Source organism: Megalobrama amblycephala, linkage group LG4, assembly GCF_018812025.1.
Source record: "Megalobrama amblycephala isolate DHTTF-2021 linkage group LG4, ASM1881202v1, whole genome shotgun sequence".
NCBI lineage: Eukaryota > Metazoa > Chordata > Actinopteri > Cypriniformes > Xenocyprididae > Megalobrama > Megalobrama amblycephala.
This window is the reverse complement of record NC_063047.1, coordinates 53,833,620-53,848,943: the sequence shown is the minus strand read 5'-3', so window position 1 is coordinate 53,848,943 and position 15,324 is coordinate 53,833,620. Positions and strand designations below refer to the sequence as shown.

General features: G+C 36.2%; 2 protein-coding genes across 4 annotated transcripts; one reads left to right on the top strand and one right to left on the bottom strand.

The window, feature by feature from the left end:
* Window positions 1–164: 164 nt before the first annotated feature.
* Window positions 165–11,959, bottom strand: bicdl2 (BICD family like cargo adaptor 2). 3 transcript variants are annotated; one of them, XM_048190022.1, is made up of 10 exons: window positions 11,809–11,959; window positions 10,473–11,034; window positions 6,536–6,751; window positions 6,183–6,299; window positions 4,251–4,397; window positions 2,103–2,249; window positions 1,806–1,880; window positions 1,632–1,714; window positions 1,334–1,448; window positions 165–976 (listed from the first exon to the last, which is right to left on the bottom strand). In XM_048190022.1, exons 2-10 carry the CDS (start codon window positions 10,734–10,736, stop codon window positions 800–802), a joined length of 1,341 nt encoding a protein of 446 aa, XP_048045979.1. In that variant the 5' UTR covers window positions 10,737–11,034; window positions 11,809–11,959; the 3' UTR covers window positions 165–799. The 3 variants fall into 3 exon arrangements, with proteins under 3 accessions (XP_048045979.1, XP_048045980.1, XP_048045981.1); XM_048190023.1 differs by having other exon boundaries at window positions 10,473–10,650; window positions 11,809–11,896; XM_048190024.1 differs by lacking the exon at window positions 2,103–2,249.
* Window positions 11,960–13,479: 1,520 nt separating this feature from the next.
* On the top strand, window positions 13,480–15,311 carry mia (MIA SH3 domain containing). The gene is made up of 4 exons (XM_048190021.1): window positions 13,480–13,637; window positions 14,579–14,712; window positions 14,882–14,992; window positions 15,098–15,311. Exons 1-4 carry the CDS (start codon window positions 13,508–13,510, stop codon window positions 15,119–15,121), a joined length of 399 nt encoding a protein of 132 aa, XP_048045978.1. The 5' UTR covers window positions 13,480–13,507; the 3' UTR covers window positions 15,122–15,311.
* Window positions 15,312–15,324: the final 13 nt, after the last annotated feature.

Below are 15,324 nucleotides of genomic sequence, written 5' to 3'. Positions count from 1 at the left end.
ATACTGTAGAAAATGTGTTGCTCATTGTTAGTTAATTTAATTTCATTATTTTTGAAAACATCCCCACAAGCACTTAGAAAAGAGTAGTGTAGTTCCCACAGTTCTTCTATGGAATTCTCAGTTTCTTCTGTCTCTTCCTGTAATTTTAAACTGACTCAATAACAGTGAGATCAGATTTGTGTGTGGGCCATACCTACTGTTGTAAGATTCTTTGTTCAAAGAAAAGTTTCACTGAATTTTTACAGTATTTGTAAAAGTAATGTTTGGAAATTGAAAACTGATATTGGCTACTGGTACACTAAACAAGCAAACAAAAAAAGATATAAATATTCATGCAATTTTATTGTGCCAGCTTTATTTTCATGTCATCTCCTTCCATATGTACAGTATGTGAATGTGTTTACGTAAAAGGTATTATTATTGTCGGTCATTGCTTGAGAGTGTGAAAGTTTTGTTTACATGAAATACTACTGACTGTAACGCTGCATAATGCCTCACTGAATGCTGTCTTTAATGGTGCTAAGGAGGCAGTTTCTTTTATGATTGAAGAATAATTAACCCCTCCAATAAAAGAATCATGAAAAACACTGATGTTGCTATACATTTATTTTTGTTTACAATTTTGAAGTTGCGAATAAATACTGAAAAACATAAATATGCAATAGTGCCACTATGGAGTAAATATAATTGATTTCCTTCTATTTACACATTTGGGTGATTATTTACGGATTGCCGTTTGTAGACAAAAGTTAGAAATCTCTCATTATTGTATTCTCTTCCCTTCTTTTTCATCCACCAGTCAGTCTCCCCCAAACAGAGAAGAGAAAAACCCTTTCCTTCCATCTTCCCCACGTACACGCAGCGACTTGGTGGTGCGTGTGCCTCTTTGAAAGCCTGCCTGTTCCTTGTTTTTTTCCTTTTCCTTCTCTTGTTGTTGGAGTTGAACCTGATGACAGATCACCAGACGCATGTCCTCCTGGAACAGAAATGTGTTAGATAACGAAAGCAAAAGAGCAAACTATCATTTACAATAGTACAGTGTTTGTGTGTCCTTTACATTTCCTTATTTTAGGATCTAAAAGGGTCCTAATACTAATTCCCGAGGAACTCCAAACAATTGCCGTAAACACAGAATACTGTTTCTGTATTCGAGAAAAACATCAAGGGCGGCTCTCTGTGCAATGCATAGTGCACATGAATTTTCTAAAGAAAATGTGAGTAGTACTTTCTGTGCAAAACACAATGCTAGGATTTTTCTAGGGCATAACTCTTTAGTAACAAAATCCAGTAGATATATCAAAACTGAATTAGAAATCAATTACAAGTTACCAACCTGCCAAGACTCAACCTCCTGTGACAGTGCCACCTTGTGTCTGATGGTGTTCAGAAGCTGCTGGTTGAGTGCATCACGTTCTTGTCGGGCCAAAACGATTTCCTCTTCCAGGACACTTATGGGAGGGAAGAAAAACATTGAGTAGGACAAAACAAAAGTCAATTTCTAGCTGACCACAGACTATTATGCAAAATGTCCCCCATTCATAACAGAACATTAGCTTATCACTTAATCTCAGGCATTAAATATGACATACAGAGAGCAAACCCACTGAAAGGCACTTTGATCCAGTTCTTACCTATAAGAAGGTTTACCAGGACTGTTACGAAATGGCTTTACCTCCTCCCTCAGCCCTTCTAATTCAGTTTCTCTGGACTGCAGCTGAGGAAAGAACAAAACATCAAACATCACCTTAGATGAAAACTCTATCTACAAGCATGCTGTTGTGATGTCAACGTATTATGTAGCTAACCTCTTTCTGTAACCTCTGAATCTCTTCTTCTTTTTCTTGCAGAATGGCTGAATGGGCTAAAATGGTTTCTTTTGCCTGTTGGAGATCAAAATGAAAACAACCAGTCAGCAGAAATAGAAAGTGATCTGCCCAATCTAAAAGGAGAGCTGGGTCAGGAGAGAAACAAGCACTTACATTCTTAAAACCCAAAGATAGTCGATAGTCAATTCACATTACATGCAGTGCTGTAAACATTTGCTACAAGCTATGCTGAAGCATGCACACCTATCTTTTCACTAAGCAGGGGTTGAGAGCTACCTGGGACTGTTGGATCTCACTCTGAAGTGACAAAGGGAAGCAGGTAGCCTCCCCCAGACTGGCCTCTTCTCCCAAGGCTTGAACCCTTTGCTGTAGGGTACGGTTGACCGTTCGAAGCTGAAACACTGTGCTGTGCTCCTGTTCCAGCTGTGAAAGAGCCAGAGACACCCAGGCTGAAACTCTCTAAGGGTGGATGGACTCTGACCAGCGAAACCTGACCAGCAGTCAAAGCTGTGCCATGAAACCTAGGATGCCCAATTCCCAATTCATCTAAATTTAGTGTGATTCAGATAATAGTATGTCACGATGGCCATTTAGTACACTATATCCAGTGGATTTTCTAACGCTGCGTCTGAAATCGAATACTTCTTTACGACACAGTGTGCAAAAACACATTATGCCAATAGAGTAGTTTGTCCGAAAAACAGTAGGTGAAAATTACCCAGATGACCCACTACTTCCTCCGAGATTCGATGGACACTTTACTATCTTATGAAGCCACGGGAGAGGATTAATCAATAGAAGTGACGCAACTGATGCTGGTAGGTCATGTGACAATAACAACATGGCGGATATAAGAAGTCCTAATTACATTCATAGTACCCATATTTATACTATAGTAGTCAACATTTGAAGTGGATCAAAAAAAGCTCAAAGTTATTTTTAGAAAATAAAAATCAAATTATATGACAATAAAATATATTAAACATTTAAAATTATAATCCCTTTTTTTATTAAGATATGTTATTTGTGCAACGATGGAATGGAGGTGCCACTGATCTACAGTCAGCTTTTCCCATCCCAATAATTGTTAAGGTTTAAGGGTCAAGGTTTGGCTGGTTAGCATAGTCCAGTTAGCCCCTGCTGGTAAATGTTATAACTGCAACATCTTTTTCCATTGACATGCCATTTAAAAATACCCATATATTCAGACTAAATAAAAACTTCTGCAAGAAATATAGATTATAGTTCAAAGGTTTGGGGTTGGTAAGATTATTTAGAAGTTTTAAATTTTAGATGCGATTGGTTAAAATGTTTTTCAAATGTATTATTGGTAACACTTTACAATAAGGTTCATTCATTAAAATTAATGTATTAACTCACATGAACTAACCATGAGCAATACATTTGTTACTGTATTTGTTTATCTTTGTTAAGGTTATTTCATAAAAATACAGCTGTTCATAGTTTGTTCATGTTACTAATGTAGTTAACTAATGTTAACTAATGAACCTTATTGTTTAACCTAAGTTTTTTTTATTGTTTTGTGATGTTTTAAAATGCATTTTATTGGGTTATTTGGTTAATTTGTTGTTGTGCTGCTGATTAATATTTTTTTCATGATTCTTTGATGAATAGAAAGTTCAAAAGAACATTTATTTGGAAAGTCTTTACTGTCACTTTTGATCAATCTAATGTATCAAATTCGGTAGCACTTTAAAATAAGGTTTCATTGTGGCACTGTGGGAGGGAGGTTTGGGGTGTGATATAGGGTTGTGGCATGGAAAAGATTTATTCAGACCAATTTGTATTTTGTATTTTATATTATTTAAAAAAAAAAATCCCAATAAATATAATGTTAAAATAAATAAATAAGGTTTCATTTGTTAACATTAGTTAACTACATTAACATTAACAGTGAACGATATTTCTAAAGCATTTATTAATCTTAGTAAATGTTAATTTCAACCTTTACTAATACATTAAGATCAAAATTATATCTTAACATTAGTTAATGCTTTGTGAACTAACATGAACATGAACATTTTTATTAACTAACATTAACAAAGGGTAAGAAATGTTGTAAGAATATATTATTCATTGTTAGTTCATGTTGTGTTGCATGAACTAATGCGACCTTATTGTAAATTCTAAAAAAAACTTTTGAATGGTAGTGAATATTTTACTAGTGCTTCATTATTTTTGGAGGACTTAAAAGCATGAAATGGACTTCCCAAAAGTACTGGAAATGGGTGTATGTACAGTAGATGAGGACAAGTCCTGGTGCAGCTTCACAAAATGCTACAATTTAGTTCTTATGTTGATTGCAGTGAGTAAATTATATTTATATGTGGTATTTATATGACAATTACACACAGATTCCCTCTCTCTCCTTCTGCTCTCCATCATCAGGAATGTCCTCCTCACCTCAGTTTCTTTATCTTTCAAGCTGGTCTGTAGCTCAATCACCCTCTCTCTTAATTCATCCCTCTCAGATCTAAGCCGGTCGTTGTCTTCTTGAGTTGACTTCAGTCGTTCATCCATACGAATACAGCGCTCTTTCAGGACCCTGTTCTATGGTACAAGATTAGTGAAAAATAATAGACAGAAACAGTGAATCAACAAACTTTCTTTGATTATTTTGCCATAAATCAAAGTTGATAATCTTAAAATATCAGCCGATTAATTGGCTCGGCAGATACAGCGCTCAGCATAAATGAGTACACCCCCTTTGAAAAGTAACATTTTAAACAATATCTCAATGAACACAAAAACCATTTCCAATATGATGACAAGACTAAGTTTAATATAACATCTGTTTAACTTATAACATGAAAGTACGGTTGGTAATATAACTTAGATTACACATTTTTCAGTTTTACTCAAATTAGGGTGATGTAAAAAATGAATACACCCCACAACAAAAACTACTATATCAAGTACTTTGTATGGCCTCCAAGATTTTTAATGACAGCACCAAGTCTTCTAGGCATGGAGTGAACAAGTTGGCGTCATTTTGCAACATCTATCTTTTTCCATTCTTCAAGAATGACCTCTTTTAGAGACTGGATGCTGGATGGAGAGTGATGCTCAACTTGTCTCTTCAGAATTCCCCATAGGTGTTCGATTGGGTTCAGATCAGGAGCCACTGAATCACTTTCACCCTGTTCTTCTTCAGAAATCCATCAGTGGCTTTAGATGTGTGATTAGGATCATTGTCATGTTGGAAAAGTGCACGACGACCAAGGGCACAGAGTGATGGTAGCATCTTCTCTTTCAGTATAGAGCAGTACATCTGTGAATTCATGATGCCATCAATGAAATGCAGCTCTCCGACACCAGCAGCACTCATGCAGCCCCACATAAGGACACTGCCACCCCAATGTTTCACTGTAGGCACCATGTATTTTTCTTTGTTTTCCTCACCTTTGCGACGCCATACAGTTTTGAAGCCATCAGTTACAACAACATTTATCTTGGTCTCATCACTCCAGAGTATAGAGTCCCAGTAGTCTTCATCTTTGTCAGCATGGGTCCTGGCAAACTCTAGGCGGGCTTTTTTGTGCCTGGGCTTTAGGAGAGGCTTCTTTCGTGGACGGCACCCATGCATGCCATTCCTCTGCAGTGAACACCGTATTGTGTCACGGGAAATAGTCATCCCAGTTTGGCTTTCTACTTCTTTAGATAACTGCAGTGTCCTTGCATGCTGATTTTCTTCAATCCTTCTCATCAGAAGACGCTCCTGTCGAGGTTTTAACTTCCAGGGACGACCTGGACGTCTCTGTGAGATGGTTGCAGTTCCATCTTTTTAAAATTTCTGTACCACTTTTGCTACAGTATTCTGACTGATAAGTAAAGCTTTGCTGATCTTCTTGTAGCCTTCACCTTTCTGGTGTAAAGAAATGATTTTCTTTCTCAGGTCTCAGGTCATTTCTCTTCCATGTGGTGCCATTGCTGACAGCATGAAATGGAAAGGGGTTTTAACACCCTTTTATAGTCAACTGTCTGCTGGACACCTGTGTAATGAATAATTAGACTCACCTGTGGTTGAATTCTTGTTAAATTAGACATTTGTAGTCTAAAATTTAGCTTTGCTCCAGAGACTTTCAGTGGGGTGTACTCATTTTTGCATCACAATAATTTGAGTAAAACTGAAAATTTGGTTCTCTAAGTTATATTATTAACCTTACTTTCATGTTATAAGTTAAACAGATGTTATATTAAACTTAGTCTTGTCAACATTTTGGAAACTGTCTTTGTGTTCATTGAGATATTGTTTAAAATGTTACTTTTCAAAGGGGGTGTAGTCATTTATGTTGAGCACTATTACTACTTTGGATCACAACTTTCTGTCTATACCTCTGCTTGCAGACTGTCCAATCTTGCAGAGCTTATGGATTTGCTGAAACTTGTATCCTCCATTTCTTCTCTCAAACCACGAAGCTCAGTGCGCAAAGTGTGCTCTAAAGCCACTGCCTGGATGAAAGAAAGAGGGGAAAAGGCTTATATGTAGTCAAATATCATCTCTGACTGCTTCTGACATTAGACAGATGCCTAAACCCACTGATCTACATTCCAGCCGTGTATTTAACTTTATCAGTGTTACTACGTCACTAGACACATCCACCCACTACAGCTGAATGCCTCTGAAAAAATTTGCAAGAAGTTGTTAAAACCAGGAAACTGGGGAATTAAAGCTTCTGATTGGTCACCTCTGCCAGCTGTTCCACAAGTTTTTGGTTGTGGTTGGACAGCTGAGTGAGTTGCTCGCTCTCCTCACGGCGCCGGTCACGACTCTGAACGTGTTTTTGTTCCAACTGCGCACGCAATGCTGTGATGTCAGCCTGTAGTTCTGCTTCCCGCTGACTTGCCTCGAGGTCCCGCACCTCCAGACGTCGCTGCACCATGTGTTTCTCCTGCTGCGTAGCCTGTTGCACATCAAACTTTGTCTGTAATTCACACACTTTAAAAGAGTTCCTTAATGATGTAATAAGATCGACATAGAATCATATCTACCTAAATGGCCTTTTATGCTGATTTGTTTATTTTGAGGTTCTTGAAGGTATTTTTTCACCTGTTTTAGGTGGTATAATGGGTATAACGTAACTACATAACAGAATCTACTAAGCACCAAAAAGGGTTCTGCTGTTTTAACAAGCCAAAACACTATTTGGGACCTGCACAAACACCTTCTGAATGAAGAAGCCACAATAAACTATTACTGTTACTGTTTCTTACGTAACCATTTCACTACGCAGAAAATATAAACACTCAAAATCAAGAGTATTTTATTTTTATTTCTTGAACTTCTTTTCAGGCAAGTCCTCTAGTAAACTGTTGCCAGTGTGTAGCTTTAACATTTGGGTCCTTTCTGAGTAAAAGTATTAATTTCTTAAAGTCCCCCTGTAGTCAATCATTTTATCCCTTAAAATTCATTTTTGATCACCAAAATGATATGTTCAAATTTTTTTAACGGTGAAAAAAAAATCTTCATGCCTTAAAATAGCTTGAATATAACTCTACACCCTTGCTTCATTTAGTATATGCAAATCTATGAATATGCTAATGAGCCCCGCCTACACTCATTCGCACAAGCTCAGAGATCCATTCAGTCAACTAGCTGCACAATGGTATCGCTTTTTACAAAGTCGGACACATAACGGTAATTAATGATTAGCCTTTTGCTTGACTACATTGATCAAACAGCTAATAATGTATTGCTAATGTTACTCGACTCCATTGCTTCAGAGTTAATGATATGCTAAAGCCTGCCAAAAATGTGGTTTGAAATCGCTGGTGTTGACGTGATTGGTTACAAAATAGTTTGTGATGTAAGAAACACCAGCGATTTCAAACCCCATTTTTGACTTTAGATCACTGCAGTTTTAAAGACAAAATACTCAGCAATGGTGTTGACTTATGAATTTGACATGGTTTATCTTAAAGGATATTAAAAACACCACATAGACATATTAACAACATTAAAAACTTGATTTTCACCACAGGGGGACTTTAATAAAAAATACTGACACCACATTTTTGAACGTTAGTGTACATCTAATTTATAAAAATCTTTTAAATAATTTTTCCATTACAATAATAAATAATAATATGTAAAAGTAAAATAGACACATTTTGGGATGTAAAGCCAGGAAAGGTTTTAGGTATTATTTTGACGGTTCTTTTAAATGTTTTGTAGTGTTATACAATGGATTTAATTTAAAATATTTGCCGTTATTTACTCTTCTTATTCATATAATGACTTGAAGTAGTAGCAATGTATCATGTATGTGTACAGCATCATAGAGACAAATTTCAATACAGTATATAAAATATATTTCAATTAAATTCTAAAAATTCACTTAGCTAAAAAAAAACAAAAAAAAAAACCCAACAGTTTAGATGGTAACTGTATAGACTTAAAGGGTTAGTTCACCCAAAAATGAAATTTCTGACATCAAGTACTCACCCTCTTGTCAGTCCAAACCCATAAGGGTGAACCACGTGACTACGGTGGTTCACCCTTAATGTTATGAAGCGACGAGAATACTTTTTGAGCGCAAAAACAAAACAAAAATAATGACTTTATTCAACAATATCTCTTCTGTGTCATTCTCCTACGCTGTTTACGTTCGGCGCTTCCAGGTTCTATGACTCAGAATTGACCGACGCTGTTCACATGAGCAGCATGATAAATGCGTGTGATGCTGACGCAGGAGCCGGCCGATAATGAGTCGACATAGTAGATCCTGGAAGCGCTGAATGTAAACAGAATGACAGGGAGGAGATGGAATTGTTGAATAAATCATTACTTTTGTTTTGTTTTTGCGCACAAAAAGTATTCTCGTCATTTCATAACATTAGTTAAAGGTGCCATCGAACGTTTTTTTACAATATGTAATATAAGTCTAAGGTGTCCCCTGAATGTGTCTGTGAAGTTTCAGCTCAAAATACCCCAGAGATTTTTTTTTATAAATTTTTTTAACTGCCTATTTTGGGGCATAATTATAAATGCGCCAATTCAGGCTGCGGCCCCTTTAATTGCTCGCGCTCTCCACCCCCTCCCGAGCTCTCGACTCTATCATTGCATAAACAAAGTTCACACAGCTAATATAACCCTCAAAATGGATCTTTACAAAGTGTTCGTCATGCATGCTGCATGCACACATCGGATTATGTGAGTATTGTATTTATTTGGATGTTTACATTTGATTCTGAGTTTGAGGCTATGCTCCGCTGATGCTACACTGTTGGAGAGATTTATAAAGAATGAAGTTGTGTTTATGAATTATACAGACTGCAAGTGTTTAATAATGAAAATAACGACAACTTGTCTCTGTGAATACAGTAAGAAACGATAGTAACTTTAACCACATTTAACAGTACATTAGCAACATGCTAACGAAACATTTAGAAAGACGGTTTACAAATATCACTAAAAATATCATGTTATCATGGATCATGTCAGTTATTATTGCTCCATCTGCCATTTTTCGCTATTGTCCTTGCTTGCTTACCTAGTCTGATGATTCAGTTGTGCACAGATTCAGACGTTAATACTGGCTGCCCTTGTGCAATGCCTTGAACATGGGCTGGCATATGCAAATATTGGGGTCATACATATTAATGATCCCGACTGTTACGTAACAGTCGGTGTTATGTTGAGATTCGCCTGTTCTTCGGAGGTCTTTTAAACAAATTAGATTTATATAAGAAGGAGGAAGCAATGGAGTTTGAGACTCACTCTATGTCATTTCCATGTATTGAACTCTTGTTATTTAACTATGCCAAGGTAAATTCAATTTGTAATTCTAGGGCACCTTTAAACTACTCTAGTCACATGGACTATTTAATGATGTCTTTTCTACTTCTCTGGGGCTTGAAAGGCGCAATGACGTTGCTGCCTATATGTGGTTCAGAAACCTCTCGTATTTCATCAAAAATATCTTAATTTGTTTTCCAAAGATGAACAAAGGTCTTACGGGTTTGGAACAATATGAGGGGGAGTAATAAATGACAGAAATTTTGTTTATGAGTGAACTAACCCTTTGAGGTCTGCTCACACCAAGAAAGATAACAAAAAAATAACTATATCAATAACTATATTAGTGTCCACACCAGCAGACAATGTTTTTTTGTTTTTTATTTGTTTTGTTTTTTTATAAGTGTGCGTCCAGTTGCCATATGTTGTCCGCTGCTTTAAATGCTTGAACTTGTTCCAGCCGACATTGGCTTAATGTAGCACCATCTTGTATATGTTACATATTACCACGCTTGCTTGTAAAGCTCATTTTTAACCACTTCTCTTTTTTTTTCTGTGCTTCTAATATGTAAAGCTGCTTTGAAACAATTACCAATTGTAAAAAGCGCTATATAAATAAATTTGACTTGACTTGACTTGACTTGACTTGACTTGTTAAAGTCAGGTGGATTCTGATTGGCGGTCACTGTTTTTATCATTTTACCAACTGGAAAAAAATAATTCTGAAAGGGATTCTAATGATAATCATTCCTTCGTGTTATCGTTATAGCTGTGATATGGACTTCCCAATATTAACTGAATTAGAATAATTATTAAAACGTAGTTATTGTTATAGGGGCCTTTATAGAGACTCCATTACTTTTGACAAAAGTCATCCTCATTCATACCTCCATCTCCCGTTCCATCTGCTCTATCTGAGCAGCCAGCTCCTCATTTTTCTCCAGCAAAGCTTGGCCCACTTCAGCTGCCAAAATCAGGTCTTTTTCCAGCAGAGAAGGGCTGCTGTCATCCTGAGGTGAGGCGAGAAGATCATCTGGTCCTATTGTAGGAGCCATGATCCGGTGACTGGAGGAAGAGTGTGAAGAAGAGAAGGGGAAGAAAGAATCCTCCAGGATGGGAGAGGGCAAGTTCTCCTTCTTGGATGTAAACATTGGTTCGTCTCTTGAGTTCACGGCTGAGCAGGACTCCCAGTGACCGTCCTGATAGTCAAATGTTGTTTATCTGCATCTTTCCCAATTTAAATGCCTGGGTTTTCTTTAAGTTTAACAAGAACACACCGGACACCCGTTATGTTCTTCTTGTGAACTTGGTTTTGTATATCCTTCAAAAACTGATCAACCCTAGTGTGTGTCACATGTAAGGTGTATTTGAGGCTGAAAGTTCCTCCAAGGGTGGAATCGTCAGTTGATTTATTGTTTGCTTTATCTTAAATCTTCCTTATAAATCTCCCTATGAACAAAAACATGTTGGAACAGGTGACAATTGTGTTGGAACTCACCCTGAAATTTATGACACAATGTAGATAGGTGTATTCATTTACAATATCTAATCCTCCTGGACTGTTAAGAGCTTGGATTTTTTCCCTACATGTGTGTCCTTACAAACAACACATTATCCAGAACTACCTTGGGACATTTCTATTGTTGTCTAGGAGCTTCTTTTGTAGACATGACCAGCATAACAAAGTTTCAGTGTTTCTCTCACATTCCAGTAGTCATTCAAGACTCCTCAGTGACCCAGTGACTACACCCTTTACAATTGGCTAAACAGGTTTTAAAGAGCACAGGTGTCTGAGACATAGGTGACTCTGACCTCCTTAAATCTAAAATGCTGATATTTCACCACCATTACAGTATATATAAAGTGTTTTCCTGGAATTAAACAGGCTGCTTCCCTGTCTGTGATTATAATGGAGGAAACATAAACATGACATAAATGGATGTCATGTAAACAGAACCTCTGTTTAAAGTGGTTATTACTAACATAATGTTGTAGTTATGACACTGACATTGTTGAATCAACTACAACGTTAGTCTAATGTAGTGTAATTAAAACAACCCAAACAGTTCGTATCAACTACACTCCAATTAAAGCCTTAATTAAAAGACTTAAGAACTTGAAAGAGTGTGTTATATTCAAAATAGTTTTCTTTTAAAGTCAGAAAGCGTCTGGTAATAGTATAAATGTCCCTATTCAGAACAAGTAATGCTTTGTTTTTCCTACCTTGGAAGTTCCTGCTCCAAACTTAGCATGAAAGGTGACAGGGAGGTACTACTAGTCGCCTTGGAAGCGCTGCTGTAAAGCTAATTTAGCCACACCTTCTCATTGCGTCATCGGTTTAATGGGAGGAGCCGAGTACCTACAAACAGGGTAGGTGTCACTGACATCAGACGTTCAGGTGAGATAGTTTGGAACTAAAAATAAAACTCACACACACAAACACTTACACATTTATTTTATTTATTTATTTATTTTTCTACCCCCTGTAGTACACAAAAGTTTATAAAAATGAGGCACAGTGTGTAATTTTTCATATTGATGTTTACACGTTTATATTGAATTACAATGCATTATGTTGAGATTTCGGGTTAAAGGAAATGATAAAGGAAAAACTTAATGGATAATGTCTACTCCTGGTCCTGCCAGCACTGTGTTTTATGTTTTACTTTTTACATTTTGTCTTTATCTCTTTATATAAAGTATTAAACACAATTAATTCTAATTAGAATTCAGTATTAAAACTTTTATGACTTTTAATTAATCTCTAAACTTATTTTTTAGAACTACAAAATGCTTTAGAGTCTTCAAAAGATCATTATAATAATGTTACGAAACCGTTTTAAAGCATTGTATATGATTCAATTCACATTTATTTGTATAGCGCTTTTCACAATACATATCGTTTCAAAGCAGCTTTACAGAGAATGTCAACATTACAATTTAGAGAATGCATTTAGCTAATAATGTAATAATGTAGGCAATTAATTTACAATTATTGTTAGCAATTTAATTGAAGGTAGAAGCAATGAGCTCCTGGAAAAATGAATTACAAATTAACAATAATTAGGATATATAGAATTGAATATGAAAGTTAAGTATTCATAATTTCCACAGTGTCAGATGTCAAACCTTCTCAGCATAAAAGAACCCATTCAAGGGCTGTTAGGTAACCTGCTCAGTGCTGCCACTTTGTGGTTAAAGTCACTCACTACATCATGGTGGAGGGAGCAGCTTAGTTCCTACTGTTGCATGCAAACCAGCTGCCAGATATAAATGACTGGAGATGATCAAGATTTCACATAAAGCTAATTTAAATGTAGCTTTGTTGGACTGCTTATGGTATTCAAAGGTGATCCAAATATGAAAATGGATCAGAGAGCCCATAAGGAATATTTTGAGTGTTGATTGATGTGAGTGTTGATTTTTGCCACTGTGAAAGGATGGGTTGTTCAAACCCTGGCAAACCCTCAGTCTCTGTAACCATGGGACCTGTGGCCTGGCTGTGTCCCTCACTATGCTAACAATGAACTGAGTGTGGATTCAGATAGGATTAGTAATATCTACACAAGCGAGAGCCTGTGAAACTTGCAGCAATGCTTCCTGTTTTCATATTTTTCTCTTGCAGAGCCTGAATGAAGCTAGTTACAGCAATGGGCCCAGCTCAGAATCTTGACTTGTAGCTGTAAAACAAGAAAACCCTGTTAACTAGATAATTATGTTTGCAATGATTGTTATATTTTGTGGTTCAGTAAAAAAAAAAAAAAAGTCAAATCACTTGTGTAATATGTAAGTAAATACAGTTAATATAAGTAGATTGTTGCATTTTTTTCCTTCTGAAAATGGGAGGGGCTTGGCCTCAACTAGGCCCCTCCCACTTGAGCTTTAGTCCTCTTCAGACAAACTAAGAATCAGACACACAGAGATGGAGAAACACTGTCGTAACTGGACTCTTGTCCTGGTGCTGTGTGGCCTCCTGCCACTGGCTACTCAGGCTGGCAGGCAGATGCCAAAACTCTCCGACAAGAAGCTATGCGCCGATTCAGAGTGTAGCCGTGAGTAATGCTAACCAGCATATTTTACAATAGTTTTTATTTTATTTTACTTTATTTAAGTCTTGCATTTCAGCATATGTACTTTTGGATTTACATCAGGGTTGCATTTGTTAACATCACTTATGAGTTAACATGAACTAACTATGAAAAATACTTTAATCTTTAATTTCAACATTTACCAACACATTAATAAAATCAAGAGTTGTATCTTTTATTTATTACTTAATGGGCTTGCGAACACAAACAGTTGTATTTTAACTAACTATTGTTAACAAAGATGAATAAATACTGTTTTAAAAAAATGTAATAATAATTCATATATAAAATAATGTTACCGTGACTTTAAATATGTGTCGATTCATTTTTATGTAATAGGGCAGTTTTGTACAAAAAGAAGAATAAAAACAATTTCTTTCATTTTATGTATAGATTACAAATAATATTGACATATTTCCCTTATATTATAGTTTTTATGAAGTTATAAGAGAAAGTGTACATTTTAAGATGCTGTAACTGATCACCAACATTTAGTTATTCATCATTTACTAGTTTTTTTCATAGCTTTTTATGTTAAATAGTTCTAAAAATGAATTTTCAAATATCAAGTATTTAATCTCCCAGTTAATATGAGGTCCAAGAAACTGCATGCATAACAATAAATAATAAAAAAATAAAAAAAACAAAAAAATTCACCTTTTTCAACTTTTTAAAAACTTAAGTTTTTCAGTAATTAACTTGGTTGTACAAGTCATTTCAACTTAAATTATATTAAAACTGACTTGGAAAAATTGAGTTGAATCTTGTCAAACTTAAAGAAAAGAAGTTGCCATGACTTGATCATATCATTTCTCACAGTGAATAGCTTTAAAAGGAGCACGCCACACACTGTAGGACGTGTTGTGTCAACAACACATCTAAACGGAGTGGTTGTGTATTCACAGATCCCATTCTCATCGCTAGAGCTCTGCAGGATTATTACCCGCAAGACTGTCGCTTCATTCACATCCAGCAAGGCCAGTCTGTCTATGTGTATGCCATGCTGAAAGACCGTGGGAACCTCTTCTGGGCTGGAAGTGTAAGTACAGTCTAGCCTATAACAAGCCTGATCTGAATTGCAAACATCTCTATGGCCGTATTTTAATCATTAACATTTCGAATGATTTTCTTGTAATATGTGCAAAACAAATGCTTTCCCCTGTGAAAATGAAGACACAAAGTGTAACAGAAGATAACTGTTTGTGAAGGTTCAAGGGTCGTATTATGGAGAGCAGGAGGCGCGTCTGGGATTCTTCCCCAGCAGTGTTGTTGAAGAGACACATGCTTTAATGCCTGCTGAGGTTGAGGTCAAGACTGACGTGCGTATCTGAACAAAAACAAATGTGACGCATGAACAAATACATGCAATAAAACTATCAAGGAACATGTAAGATTAATTATATATATATTTTTTTTCTTTTCAGAAATGGGACTTCTACTGCTATTAGGATTGTGTGATGCTTCACCTGGAATATGATTATTGATTCCACTCTGCACTTTATAGTGTGTCACTACTACATTTATTATCGCTACGCTACTCAACTCTTCAGATAAGGGAAACATACAGAACAGTAACTGTAGACTGTATATGCTTATTGATGCAATAGTTTGAATAAAACTGAGATGCTGCTTCTCATGCATGTAATCAGTG

Bases quoted from the DNA above. Each gene is read 5' to 3' on its own strand.
- mia (XM_048190021.1), top strand. From the start codon at position 13,508: ATGGAGAAACACTGTCGTAACTGGACTCTTGTCCTGGTGCTGTGTGGC. The intron at 13,638-14,578 runs GTGAGTAATGCT...GTGTATTCACAG, and splicing joins CGCCGATTCAGAGTGTAGCC to ATCCCATTCTCATCGCTAGA. The intron at 14,713-14,881 runs GTAAGTACAGTC...CTGTTTGTGAAG, and splicing joins ACCTCTTCTGGGCTGGAAGT to GTTCAAGGGTCGTATTATGG.
- bicdl2 (XM_048190022.1), bottom strand. From the start codon at position 10,736: ATGTTTACATCCAAGAAGGAGAACTTGCCCTCTCCCATCCTGGAGGAT. The intron at 2,250-4,250 runs GTGAGGAGGACA...GCTCTTTCACAG, and splicing joins TGAAAGATAAAGAAACTGAG to CTGGAACAGGAGCACAGCAC. The intron at 1,449-1,631 runs GTAAGAACTGGA...CCCTCCCATAAG, and splicing joins CCTGGTAAACCTTCTTATAG to TGTCCTGGAAGAGGAAATCG.